Source organism: Penaeus chinensis, chromosome 13, assembly GCF_019202785.1.
Source record: "Penaeus chinensis breed Huanghai No. 1 chromosome 13, ASM1920278v2, whole genome shotgun sequence".
NCBI classification, from domain to species: Eukaryota; Metazoa; Arthropoda; class Malacostraca; order Decapoda; family Penaeidae; genus Penaeus; species Penaeus chinensis.
Window position 1 is genome coordinate 25,879,474 of NC_061831.1, and position 15,000 is coordinate 25,894,473.

Sequence of the window (15,000 nt, forward strand, 5' to 3'; positions counted from 1 at the left end):
ATATATATGTGTGTGTGTGTGTGTATGATTATATACATATATGTGTATATATAGATATACATATATATGTATATATATATACATATATGTGTGTGTGTATATTTACACATATATATATATATATATATATATATATATATATATATATATATATATATATATGTATATATAGAGATGTATACATACATATGCACATATGTGCATACACACATATGTATATATGTATACACATGTATACCTATATATATATATACCTATATATATATATATATATATATAGGTTGTTTCTCTTCCTTTTTCTGTTTCTCTGACTTGGATTATCTTTCATTCTCATCCCTCTCAACCCCCTCCTCTCCCACCCCTATTCCACCCTTTTCTTTATACATTCTTTTCTTCCCTCAGAATCTACTACCTGATTGCCAGAGTGATCATTACAACATTTATTTATTTTCTGCATTTTTCCCTTTCTGATACTTCTCTCCCTTCCTTCATTATTATTGTCATTGTTTACACTTCTCTTACTCATTTGTACTATAGATGGGGGGGGGGGAGGATACTGGCAAACCACACCTCCTGATCCTCCCTCCCCCTCCATCCTTCCCTCCCCCTCCATCCTTCCCTCCCCCTCCATCCTTCCCTCCCCCTCCATCCTTCCCTCCCCCTCCATCCTTCCCTCCCCCTCCATCCTTCCCTCCCCCTCCATCCTTCCCTCCCCCTCCATCCTTCCCTCCCCCTCCATCCTTCCCTCCCCCTCCATTCTTCCCTCCCTCTCCATCCTTCCCTCCCTCTCCATCCTTCCCTCCCTCTCCAGCCTTCCCTCCCTCTCCATCCTTCCCTCCCTCTCCATCCTTCCCTCCCTCGCCATCCTTCCCTCCCTCGCCAACCTTCCCTCCCTCTCCATCCTTCCCTCCCCCTCCATCCTTCCCTCCCCCTTTATCCTTCCCTCCCCCTCCATCCTTCCCTCCCCCTCCATCCTTCCCTCCCCCTCCATCCTTCCCTCCCCCTCTATCCTTCCCTCCCCCTACATCCTTCCCTCCCCCTCCATCCTTCCCTCTCCCTCCATCCTTCCCTCTCCCTCCATCCTTTCCTCCTTCCCTCTCCCTCCATCCTTCCCTCCCCCTCCATCCTTCCCTCCCCCTCCATCCTTCCCTCCCCCTCCATCCTTCCCTCCCCCTCCATCCTTCCCTCTCCCTCCATCCATCCCTCTCCCTCCATCCTTCCCTCTCCCTCCATCCTTTCCTCCCCCTCCATCCTTTCCTCCCCCTCCATCCTTTCCTCCCCCTCCATCCTTCCCTCTCCCTCCATCCATCCCTCTCCCTCCATCCTTCCCTCTCCCTCCATCCTTTCCTCCCCCTCCATCCTTTCCTCCCCCTCCATCCTTTCCTATCCCTCCATCCTTCCATCTGCAGTTTCAACACTTGTTGTTATTTCCTTTGCATTCACATACCTCATCAGGTACACTTCCTTTTTCCCTTTTTTTCATACCCTTTGCATTGTATGTAACACGTGGAAGCTTTTCTACTTCTCTTTTTTATAACTGTAATTGAATGTTTTCTTAGACTCAATTCCTCCATATTTGTCATGTGTAATCATATCATGCTAGCTTTCCTCTGTTTAGACCAACTATTCCAGTTTGTCTCTGTAAATAATTGTTTCAAAGTGCCTTTTCTCTTCTCATTTGACTTGTCATTATTCAGCATGACCTTGACCCTTACATTTTGAGAATTCCAACACACCTTTTCTTTGCTCTTTAACACTGATGGTTGTGTTTTATTGCATGCAGTTGATTTCTTACTTCTTCTCTCCTCATTTCCCTGTTTTCCTGTCAATCCTCATATCTTCTTTTTTTTTCTTTTTTTTCTATAGATCTGGTCACTTGCATATGGAAAGTAATTGATGAAATAAAGTGGCAAAAATGTTGTTTGAATGATGTTGACTGGTTATTATAAAAGGTCTTTTGTTGAAAGAATTTTGCTTGATGTTTAAAACTGATCAGTTGTGGGGGTGTCACTTTGCTCATGCCAGAAATTTATGAGGAGATAATGGAATTAGTGTATCATGTTATTGATTAATTAATTGCCTTTTTCTAAGGCACACAATCTCTTTATGATAAGATAGTAAGGTTTTGAGGCCCTAGTAATCAAGATCCTTTTACTCGAGAATATTTATTGTATATCATACAGGTTATCCTAGTTCATCTAATTTTTATTTTGTGATATTAGTTACTATAGAGTTGAATGTGTGAAACACATATGCATACCTGTGTATATTTTATATTTGAAAAAACTTTATATATATATATATATATATATATATATATATATATATATATATATATATAATATCAGAGATTAGTGATTATCAGTATGAATATCACAAATTGTAGGGCTGCCCAGGTGGTGTTGGCCAAGTGCAGCAGATAGCAGATGTTGAAGTAAGTCAGTATAAAGTGCACATGACATACCTCATTCTAAATATCTCAACAAACAAACTTCAAAGCATCTTCTGTACATTTTTGGCTTGTGGTGCCCACATTCCACGCACCGGCTTCCTTATTTTAGGTCACTTAAATACCAAACCCAGACTCTTGGCACTGCAAAGGAATGCCCCGCCAAGTGGAAGACGCCAGTGTGTAGTATGGCATTTGGATTTGAATGTTTGAACCTGCACACAAAGGACTTGGTTTTGGGTATTTGTTTTGAGTGTAAATGCAACACACCGTGGTAAAAGAAGAAATGTTCTTGATTGGATGTAATGTGTCAAATATATATTGTATATTTTTATGAGGCTTGTAGTAGTTGAATTCACATTGAGTTTTGTCTTTGCTCTGAAAGTGAGTTTTGTGTGTGCTTTTACAAGAGGTATGTCCATGTGGTGATTAGTGCAAGAGAACATTGGTTGATTGATGGGAGTTTTGCATCATTTGTTTGTCAACGACAACAATAAATTGCAAGTGTGCTACATTTGTCAGGGTAATGTGATGTGGAAGAATAACGAGTTCATGATATATTTATTGGAAAAAGTGATATGAGAATAATTGAATGAGAAGCTTCATTAGCCTTTGGTCTTTTTTTTTTTATTGTGAAGTAATGAATCATGTAGTGATGGAACTCAGTTTTATATGAAAGTTGAATAAATAAGTGAATGGAAATTAATGTAATAAATGTGAGTGTTGATGGTGAAGTATGTCCAGAAAAATAATGACTCAAAATTCATAGAGGAAGTGATTGTTGCTAGAAGTGGTTGACAGATAATTTAGAATAGTTGTATGATGTGATAATGGTAGTGTTTGGAAATAACAGCAATACCTAGCATATATTTGACATAAAGAACTGTTGAAATAGTAGTGTTCAGAAGTAATTACAATGCCCACGAAATTGAAAATGATGTGGTGGTTTATAACATGATCTTTGACTTGTGAAATACTATGATAACAACAGGAAGAGTGCCATAGTGATTTCTATTTTTATGTTTAGTGACAGTGAAGAGATTCTTTATCGTGAGGCCATATGATTCATACTTTAGAAGACCAAGGAATGTTATCAAGCAACAAAGGAGATAAAAGTCAAGTGCTATAGATATCATTAAAAAATTATCAGAAATGCTGCAGTGATAATGTTGTGTTTAGAAATTGTTTTACTATGTTGATGTATTGCAGGAGGCTAGGGCTGATATGTAGTATTCTACAACTTTCAGGAAATATTAGCGAACACTAGTATATTTGTGTAGGCCTAATTGAGATAAGATATGATGGATTTTGTTCTAATGCAAAATAAGGACCAACAAGCATGCAAAAATGAACACATACTGTAGGCATGCATGCTTGCAAAAGTCCCCCCCCCCCCCCCCCCAACACACACACACACACACACACACACACACACACACACACACACACACACACACACACACACACACACACACACACACACACACACACACACATACACATACATATTTAACACATCACTAGGTATAACATATCACAAGTTTATCAAAACAACTTTCAAGATGTATAGATAACCAATTCAGTTAGCAAAAGGTAAATGATATTCGGAAAATATATTTTTCATATTCAAATGTAGGAAAATTTGAGGTCAAACTGTGTCCAAGTGGCAGAAAATGGCATGACTTATTGACTTGCAGTACCCAGATGTAGGCCTACCCAGATTTATGTGTTATACAATTTGTATGTTTGTATCCAAATTTGTTTCTTGATTGTGGATCAGGAATAGTAGTGTGATCTTATGGTAGTGTTATTTTTTTTACTGTTATTATTGCTGCTGTTGGTGGTGGTAATTGAAAGTGGATTAGTTGAATAAGGAAATTAATGAGAAATATATTTTTTTTTTTGTGATATAAATCTGTTATTATTATTGCAAAAATCTTTTTTGTTTTCATTATTAACACCCATATTGTCTCAGGGAAGCTGTAATTGTACTTGCACGTGCATCCATAGTGTTTTGTTGGATTTTGATGTTGGGTTTGAGATTATGTTATGTTTATTTTCGTTTTTACTTTGTTCTTGGGATGTTATATTATTATATTATTTAATTTCTTTCTTTCTTTCATTATTTATTTATTTTGTTTTATCCCATTAATACCAGGAGTGTATGTAGGCCTACGTATGGTTTTGTTTTACTGATATTGGTTTATACACAAATGATTGAAGAAGTGCTTTAGTCACAGAGAAGGCAATTGAATAGGCTTAGCTGGCCTTCTGTATTTATGCCCTGCCTTGAAATGATTTTTCTACTATCATTGTTAATAATGTGATAAATATAATGATAATAGTAACAATAGAAATAGGAAGAATTCAAGGAATGGGATGAAAGACTGGTTAGATCAGTATATGTTGTAATTGACTCCTTTGGGACTAAGGCTTGCAAAGGCATCTATGTGTAAACAAAACAAATATAACAAAACCATAGAGGACAGAAAATATAACCAGTACCATTGGGTTAACTGTTTTATTTTCACATTTTTTCGTATATTAGTAAAATTGAATCTGATGTAATTTTACTATATCATTTTTTTGTTATTAATCCAAATAAGATTTTATATGATTAGTACTCTTTGCAAAGACCACCATTTTAATCACTAACACAAAAACAAAGAGTAAAGAAAAGTGTGAAGTAATATTCTTTATCATCACAGTGAATAGGCTGCTTATAGTTGATTAGTATGGTAATTAGATAAATCCGTAAGATACTTCCATATTACATAAAGAGGCCAAAATACCAGTGTTCTGGAGACAGTGCATTTTGGCTTTTAAATAAGAATTTAGCATCTATGTTGATAAGCAAATTATATCATTAGACTTGTCATTTTATTTATTTATTTTTTACTTATTTATTTATTTATTTTTTTGTATAATTGAAATTAATAATAATCATTTGTTTTTCTTTTCCTCTTTCAGCTACACCAAAGCCCAGACATTTGCAGACTGCGTAGGCCATGAACTTCCATATGGATGGGAAGAATGCTACGATGGCCAAATTGGCATTTACTACATCGATCATATTAATAGTGAGGACTCTTTTGCTGTAACCTGTTATGTCTCTTTTATTCCTCTTTTTATACTTTGTTTTCCCTGTTTTAATTGAATTTCCGGATAGAAGAAGAAATTAATGTACAAATATGTGTATCATTTTTACTGTAATTGAAACAGCACATACTTTATATTGAGTCCGTTATCAACTTTTTCACTTCCTAATCTTGTCAATTTATCAAACCACAGAGCGAAACCAAATTGAGGACCCCAGACTAGCATGGCGGCAGGTCCAGGAAGCCATGCTGATAGAGTATCTCAGCTCAGCCCGCAACGACCTGAGCGCGAAACAAGACATAATGCAAGTCAAGGCACAGCGACTTGCATTAGCTCAGGATGAATATCAACACCTCAACACCACTCTCACCAACCTGTTCAGCTCAAGATCCTCATGTATGTGTTTTGTTCTGATCTTTGGTTTGTCTTTGAAGGGTGGAACGGGGACAAAAATCAACAATGTCTGGGGGATTCAGGTTTCAGTTGGTGGATTCACCTGGGAGAGGAATTCATGTGCAGCATGAAGGATTTGCTATATTGCTGTTTTGTCGATGTTTTTGTTTCAGACCTTTCCAATTCCAAGTTATCATCCACAATTATTTTCTGAGTTTTTCAGTTTCAAATCCTTGTTCACCATATTTTTTTAGTGCACCAGCTCACTGTTTGTTGTCTAAATTGTTAGATGCTGCTGAATGAGGAGGAATTTATTAGAAAATATATATTCATTCAAGTAATTATGTTAGTATATCCAGTTGAATTGGATGTAGCATCATGATTCATAGGAATATATATTTCATAAATGGTACCAAAATATCTCATGCTGATCTAAGGATTGACTTTTTCAGTAAGTTCAAGTGGGAGTGGTGCTGGCAGGTGTGACCCAGATTTGCTCAAGGCCGATGTAGCGATGGCCAGAAACCGGGTTGGTCGTCTGAAGAGGGAACTTCACCAGATCAAACATGAAGTAGCAAACACAGAGGCTGGCATGCAGACACTGGCACAGTGAGTATATTTCTAGACAAATGCATCATAGGATGTCAGACACATCATAGGTGATAAGCATATGTTGTGTTGAGGTGATATATTTTATTTGTTTGTTTGTTTATTCTTGGTGTGATACTACTGCTTATTTACATGGAAGAATGTATAGTAATATTATCTCTACATCTTTCAGAGTTCAAGAGAAACTAAGTGGCCTAACAACAGGATACAGTGTCGAACAAGCGCAAGTTATTGTTGCTGAATTAAAGAACATAGAAGAGTCGTTACGGGCTGGAGAGAAAGAGAAAGCCGAGCTAATAAAATCCCTCAATGTTTTACGAGAAGACATTATCTCGGCAGAAACAACTCAGGCAATACAAGCTAATATGGAGGCAGCAGCGGCAGAGAAGCACAGCACAGGCTCACAGACTGATTTCTGCGGAGAGGTAGAGATCAAACAGGTTTTACTTGGTGATTCAGGCGAAGGACTTACTTTGTGACACTAGTTTTGATATTGTAAATCCATTATAGTTATATAATATTCCACCTTCACAAAGTTTCTTTTAATTTTCAGGGTATGCCACTAGGAGCAAGATTAGCCGAGTTAACAAGACTGAAGTTAGAATATGACTCGGCAAAGAGTACACTCAAGGGGCTGCAGCATGATCTAGCAGGCCTAGAAGAAAGGTTATCACCAGAAGACTTACAGGGAGATCGAGACCGTGTAGTTTTGATACAAGAGAAGGAACAGTTGCTCCGTGAACTAAGAAGTGTTAGGTCGTACACACGTGATCCTTTGCAGGTATGCTATTTGTTTGAATGTTCTGCTTGTCATGTGGTCAGTGATTTGAGAATGACCTTGTTTATAAGAAAGTAAAGTAGTTTTTGGAAGATATGAGCAATTTTGTATTTATATGAGATAATTATTTATAATTATTATTATTATTTAAGTATCAGTTTGAATTCCATCCTTCAGATTATGACATATCATATATTTTCAGGCATGTGAGCTAGATGAAAAGATCATTCAGCTGGAATGTGATTTAGCAAAGGCTTTAGAAGTCAGTAACAAAACAGTAGCAGAACGACTGTCCTTGCAAGAGAAGCGGCAGGACCTCCTTTGCCGGTTGCGTGATACTGTCCGTGTCATGGTGGGTCTTGAAGGACAGCTCCGCTCTTTATCTGCCTCAACCTTGTCAGTGTCATCGTCGTCATCATTAGGATCCCTGTCCACATCCAGTAAAGGTTCTCTCTCCAGCCTCTCATTTACAGACATCTATGGGGGTCAGCAATACTCATCTAGTGAACATGTTGCTCTTAATATGCCGGAACTGCAGAAACGTGTAGAAAGACTGTTGAAATCTAATTCAGAGGCTGATCGACAGTATGCTGAAAAACTGAGGTCTTTGGAGGAGAGCAGTGGGAACTCTGCTGTATTATCTCAATCCATGCTCTCCCTCTCTCCAAGGAGCTCCTTATCATCTCTGTCCCCACCTACCTCTGCTTATGATGCTACATCAGGTCTGGACCCTCTGGCTCCCACAAGATTCAATCCAGGAGAGGGAGGAAGTGGTCCCCTGGCCAATGTAGACCTCGGTACAGTGCATGACCGGCTAGCAGAACTCTGTCTTACTCCCACTACTGCGGAGAGTGGGACCTTTAACCCAGCAACCCCACTGTTAGCAAAGGTGGCTGGAAAACAATTGGACACAACTTCTGTAGGAAATAAGCAAGTGAAAGAATTATCTGAGTACGAATTCACGGAAACAAATACTAGTGTTAGTAGTGGGTTACTTGGACGTGTTACAGGTGATAGTGATGTGCTATATGAAATGGGTGAGGAAGAAGAAGGTGGTGTTGTGGGGGTTGAGGATAATAATGCTCGGACAATGTCAGCGGCAGTGAGTGATGAGTCTGTAGCAGGAGATTCAGGAGTATATGAGGCTTATCCCAAAGGCTCAGCATCACCACCAGACACTCCACAGGTGCAGATTAAACTTAGGTGAGTATTTTTCATGTTATCTTTCTTCTCACTTCCTTTTTATCTAATAGTTCTTATCTGGTAAGTATAGTTGACAGTGTTAACAGTATTTGTTATATTAATATTTATTTTATTTTGATATTTGATAAATATCTGGCAGTATATTTATGAAAATATAATTAGTGATATCATTAGCATGTTTTTTGTGTTGTTAATCATGATGTATTAGGTGTTGGTATTAGTGTCTGCCTATATCATTCTTTTGTTCATCTTCCTATTTCTCTTTCCTTTTCTTATTTACTTTTTTCTCCACCTTTTCCCTTTATCTGCTACACCCCTCCTCCTTTACCTCCATTTTTCTCTTTTTTCTCCCTTTTTCTTCTTTTTTTTCCCCTTTCTTTTTCTATTACTCTTCTTACTCCTCCTCTTCCTTCTACTTCTTCTGTTTTTACTTCTGCTTCTGCTCCTTCTCATCCTGCTCCACCTCCACCTCCTATTTCTCCCCCTTGTCCTCCTTCTTCTTCTTCTTCTTCTTCTTCCTCTTCCTCTTCCTCTTCCTCTTCATCTTCTTCTTCCTCTTCCTCTTCTTCTTCCTCTTCTTCTTCCTCTTCCTCCACCTCCTCTTCTTCCTGCTCTTCCTCTTCTTCCTCTTCCTCCACCTCCTTTTCCTCCTCCTCCTCCTCTTCATCCTCCTCCACTACCACCACCCTTTCTCCATCTAATCCTTCTTGTTCAGTTTTTCTTCTTTCTCTCCCTTGTATTGTTCATATTCTTTTTTGGCTTTTTATTCTATCTCCTCTCCTCCTTTTTCTCTGTCTCGCCCTCCTCTGCCTCTTCTTCATCATCCCCATCCTCCTCTTCCTCCTCCTCCTTTCTATTCCTTTTCTTAGTTTTCTTTTTTCTCTTCCTGCTACTTGTCATATTCATTTTATTGGATTTTTTACCTTCATCGTTATCATTATCATCCTCTTTGTCTTCCTCTTCCTCTCATCTCTTCTTCTTCTTCTTTGTCATCCTTTTTTATTCTTATTCTCATTTTGATTCTTCTCATCCTCATCTTTCTTCTCCCTCTTCTTCCTCATCCTTCCTCTCCTTCTCCTTCTTCTTCTTCTTCATATTCCTCTTCACTTTTTCCTTCTTCCTCTTCTCCTTCCTCCTCCTCCTTTTCCCTCTTTCTCCTATTGCTCCTCCTTCTCTACCTTAGTCTTCTTATTCTTATTCTTAATATTTTTCTTCCCTTTCTTCTTCCTCCTCTACTACTACTTTCCCTTCCTCCTCCTCCTCCTCCTCCTCCTCCTCCTCCTCCTCCTCCTCCTCCTCCTCCTCCTCCTCCTCCTCCAATAATATGAACACAGAATAATTCAAGCAATTCAAGCTAGATAAAAATATGAATATTACTATTATTTTTTAATTATATCTACACAAATGTATAAATGTGTGTGCATGCGTGTGTGTGTGTGTGTGTGTGTGTGTGTGTGTGTGTGTGTGTGTGTGTGTGTGTGTGTGTGTGTGTGTGTGTGTGTGTGCGCGCGCGTGTGCGTGCGAGTGCGTGTGCGCGCGTGTGAGTGTGCGTGTGCGTGTGCGCGTGTGTGTAAATTGTGCGTGTTTGTGTGTGTGTGTGTGCGTGTGTGTGTGTGTGTGCTGTGTGTGTGTGTGTGTGTGTGTGTGTGTGTGTGTGTGTGTGTGTGTGTGTGTCTTAAATAATCATATATTAGTGTATATTTTATTTCTTAATTGCACAGTATTGTAAAACAGGTCAATACCAATATTGTTGCATCACTGGGACCTGGAAGGCTAATTTGCTAATGGTCACTAGGTGTCAGAAATTCTATTTCTGTTTCCCATGCCGAGTACTTTCAGTGAGGCACATGTAATGTAATGGGCAATACCAATATCATAGTGCAGTGTTGCAGTCCTGTCCTGGCTCCCTTGGCTAGTAGGGAAGATTGAAGAGAGGGCTCCTATGTATATTTGCTGTGTGTGTGTGTGGGGGGGGGGTGATGGGGGTCTATTATCATAGTGCAATACAGCAGTTAGAAAACAGTAGGAAAGAAGATAGGCATTAGGTGCAAGATGCCGACCACCACCTGTAGCTGCTCCTCTGCCACCTTCCTAGGCCTGAGGCCGCTCATCTTGCTGCTGATAATTGTCACTTGATAATGCTTACGAGTGACACAAGTGACATTGATGCATTACCAGTGAGAAGTAACTGTGGTGATAATCTATAAATATTTGAACACCCATAAGTCAGATGGAGAGTTTTCTGCCTGAAGCATTCATAAAATGTAGGGGAATTCTTAAAAGATTTGCTTTTCTTAAAAAAAAATTCAGAAAAACATAAACATCTTATAAAATTGATAATGCCGAATCTGTGCGGCTGTTCCGCTGTTGCTCACCACAATCCTTCTCCTCTTCCTCACTGTCTCCTCAGCTTGTCTTGGCTCCCCCATTTGCATATCACTTCTACCTGGCTCTTCTTGGACCTGATCATAATTAACCAGTGCACCATGCAACTTAATTATCCTATCAATAGAGACTTCCAGCTATTTCTTCCTCATTCAAATAACTTCTCTCTCCTCCACTTGCTCATTGCTCCAGACTTATAACCATTTGCATATCTTCATATGTTCATATAATGATCAACAACAGGTGCATCTTTATTAGACAAATTTGTCAATTTATCAATTAATTTATCAATGAATGGAGCTAAACTTCAGTGGGTCATAATAACACTGCACAAAAAGTAGAAAGTAAAGATCTGATTGACCCAAATGAAATTAATTATCAACCTGTATTGGCAGATTTGTAAATTGGATTATTTATTGATTTTTTTTTTTATGCATATTAAACTTGCCATATTATATGCTATTCTAGTATGAGTAAGGATATTTTAGTTTAATAATTTTTCAAATAAATTTTTGTATCCTTAACAGGTACAGCAGACAGGAAAACCAACTCAATGTGGGTGTGGAGAGAGCACGAAACTTGTCACTTCTGAACACAGAAGAAGGGTGCAAAGTGTAAGTAGAATCAACTGTATTTCTGATATTGTCTTGTGTTTTGCAGTTTTCCCGTTTATGCCTTAGAGCAGTGATCTCTAAATTTTTGTCCCAAGCTTTCTGAGCTTCACAAAAGTTATGAAATTCAGAAACTGGTTATAGAAATAGTGATTTTATAGTGAATTAACTTGATATATCTCCAAAGAGTTGTATTTATTGCCCTTTTTATATTGATGGATTGAAGACCAAATCATCTATTCTTTTTGTCCTGATGAATAAGTCTGGACCTCATTTTCAGGAATCACTGCTCCATAAGCTCACAAAGGTTTTATTTGTATGTCAAGGTTTTTGAGAATAATTGACAGACAAATATAGCTTTAGAGTTATCCTGTTTGTCATAACATGATAAGATTTATTTTTGATGATTTTATTAAAGGGACCCTTTGGTTTTAACTCAAGGTCATCAGTACTGTACACTTAAAAGTTTGTTGATTTTTTGTCATATTAGGTATAGATTTCTGTGAATTAGGGTATGAATAGCAAAAGTGAAGCCTGTCTTATATAGCTCCTGGTTTTGTCTTAATTTCATTTTTTTAATACTGATATTTTTTTTAGGGAAATCACATCTATAACAAATGGGAGATGATTGGAAAATTTTTGATTTTGCATTTTTTTCTATTTCAACTTTGACAATATACTGTGCATGAAAAGGGTATTAGGGAAGTGGCTTGATTAATTTATTGTACTTAAATTTGCATATGAATGATTCTCATGCAACCAATTGTTTCTGGTTGTATTAAGCCCTATGATCTGGATGACGTGACTGTCACCTCATGAAAAATTTTGGCTTGAGGGGTAGTTGATGTGAATATCCCATTATGGAAAATTTTGGATAAGGGCCGGGGTGACGGGAACTTGCTATCATTAAAGTTTCAGCAGAAGGCCAGGGTGACAGAAATAACAGGATTCTATTCCTGCCCACCATGGCACACAGCTGGCAGAGCAGCAACTCGAGTAAGCATAATGCCCAGATTATAGCCCGCGTGTGCAGGCTAGCACCCAGATCCAAGAGGATAATGTCAAAATTCTGTAAATGAATCCTTATGATCCAGATGATGTGACCATCACATTATGAAAAAAGTTCGGCTTGAGGGGTGGGTGACGTAAACATGCTAAAACAAGGGGGGTTTGCAAGATTTACTCTTTTCAGCATTTGCTCTTTTGTCACAGTTGGAGTACTAGCTGCTCTGAAGGGAAGCAAGGTAGAGACAAACAGTTGGTACATGTGTTCAGAAATCTTTAAAATTCAAGAGATATAATAAGTATATGCTAAAAAAGTCAGTGACAATGGAAAATGGTAACTTCATAATGCAAGAGATGCATTATGAAGTTACAAGATTTACCTGAATTATGTGTTACATCACTGCTTTATCAATACTTTTCTACATGACACAAAGAACTTTGAATAAACAGGCTATGGAAATTATATAACAGGGTCTTCTGATTGCAAATGGAGGTTGCATGTCACAGTGGTAGTGTGGTGGCTTTGCAATTGCTAGCTCTTAGATTCATACCCAGGCAGATCCTCGCAGTCAGCTCAGCCGCGAGTGAGTACTAGCCTCATGCTAGGGTCAAAGTCGAGATGGAAGGGAACTAGCCACCTTACCTAATCATCCTGTGGCTGTGTGTGCTTGTCCCTCTATGGACATGACTCCTTAGATATGAGCAAACTTTTTGAATGTGATTCAAACATTTAATTGCTCCTCCCTTTTGTCACTTTACATTTATCACATCAACTCCACTGTTGCCATGCTTTCTCTTTATTTTTATTTTTAGAGTGTTCCACTTCTCATATGGGAATTATTTGAGTGTGTAGATTGTGGTGCACATATGAAATTCTTTAAGAAAAATGAGTAAAAACCTGGAGTCCTCTTAAGTTCCTCATGGTGAAATTATCATAATTATGAAATGCACACACATACATACATATACCTACATACATACATATATACATACATGTATACATACATATATACATGTATACATCCATATAAACATGTATACATACATATATACATATATACTATCTGTATTATATATATATATATATATATATATATATATATATATATATATATATATATATACAATTTGATTAGACTGTCAGTTACAAGATCAGGTAGGATTAGCAGATGCTATGTAAAAGAACTGAAATGTGTATCATTATTTTAAATATGAAAATACATTACAGATGTGTCAAGGTGCAGCTGTTCCCAGCAGGTACTGCAACTTTCACCTGCTGTACACATTTAGATAGTAATACTGAGAGGCCAACCTTTGGTGAATCCTTTGCATTTCCTGTTGCCCCTCGCAAGCTTCCTTCCAAGACTCTGCAAGTGAATGTGTGGGCTGTTAGTGATACAAATGACACCTTTGATGAAGAGTGTGTGGTGAGTTATGTTACATTTCCTGTCCTTCTATCGGGGTGATCCATGTTTTGTTTGTTTTCTTGTTTGATTTTTACCTAATGATCAATATTTGTGTCCCTATAAATGGTTGTATGAATAAGATATTGTATATAATATTTTGGTTGTTTCAGTTTTCTTGAGAAATTTTGCAGTCTATGATATTCCTGTGCATAAGTCCTATGTTTATAAATCATTGAGATGTCATGTTTTCTTGTTACAGGGGTATGCTCAAATAAGCTTAGCCGACTTCTCCTTAGATACTCCACAAACTCGCTGGTATAATATTTTGAACTTTGCCTTGTTGAGACCAGACCACTTGACTCGAGATGACCTCTCATCAAAATCTTCAACTCTTCGCTCTTCTGTATCTACATCAAATGTTAAGGTAAATGATTATTTTTTTAAATATTAAGCTTTGATCCTTCATCTTTATGTCCTATTTAGGTATTATACATGTGGTGTTTTGACATAATGCTGTCTCGGTTTACTCCAAGTTTACACATAATTTCCCTCTCTCCCGTGCAATAGGAGGAGAGCAGTGATGAATCGACAATCATCTCCTCCCAGACCTCGACCCTGACTCGCAACCTGGGACCAGAGTCACTCCGGCTGAACTTCCACCTTCCCTCCGAGGACTTTGAGAATGCAATTGATTCCGATGAGGATGATGAAGAGGAGGAGGAGGAGGAAGAGCCTGAGGAAGAGCAGGAGGAAGCCATGGAAGAGGCACTTGAGAATGCGGTAAGAAACAGAGTTTTGTTTCGTGCCTTCTTTAAAGATTTGCTTATGCCGTTTTCCTTGTTATATTTGTTGGTGTTATTGTTGTATGTGGTGTGTTTTGAGTCCTTTTCCTCTTTTTTTCTTCTTTTTATTTATAGGTACCAAAATCTGTATTTTCTAAATGGTCACTCATTTTCTTTTTATTGCTGTGTGTGTATATTTTGAATGATTCCTATCCTTTATATATACATATATATTTTAAAACTCTATGGTAAATAATTCATTGTGTGTTAGGTTCTTTAA

The 15,000-nt window shown here is 37.9% G+C and overlaps 1 protein-coding gene across 2 annotated transcripts in view; it reads left to right on the forward strand.

Annotated features, from left to right (window-relative positions):
• The window catches only part of LOC125031690 (protein kibra-like), an 18,827-nt gene that overhangs the window by 875 nt on the left and 2,952 nt on the right, over window positions 1–15,000 (forward strand). For both annotated transcript variants that reach the window (XM_047622589.1, XM_047622588.1), the window contains exons 2-11: window positions 5,420–5,529; window positions 5,741–5,944; window positions 6,394–6,550; window positions 6,723–6,975; window positions 7,104–7,331; window positions 7,531–8,531; window positions 11,444–11,530; window positions 13,761–13,959; window positions 14,198–14,362; window positions 14,506–14,718. In XM_047622589.1, the coding sequence (XP_047478545.1) occupies window positions 5,420–5,529; window positions 5,741–5,944; window positions 6,394–6,550; window positions 6,723–6,975; window positions 7,104–7,331; window positions 7,531–8,531; window positions 11,444–11,530; window positions 13,761–13,959; window positions 14,198–14,362; window positions 14,506–14,718 (2,617 nt within the window). The remainder of the gene's footprint in view (window positions 1–5,419; window positions 5,530–5,740; window positions 5,945–6,393; window positions 6,551–6,722; window positions 6,976–7,103; window positions 7,332–7,530; window positions 8,532–11,443; window positions 11,531–13,760; window positions 13,960–14,197; window positions 14,363–14,505; window positions 14,719–15,000) is intronic.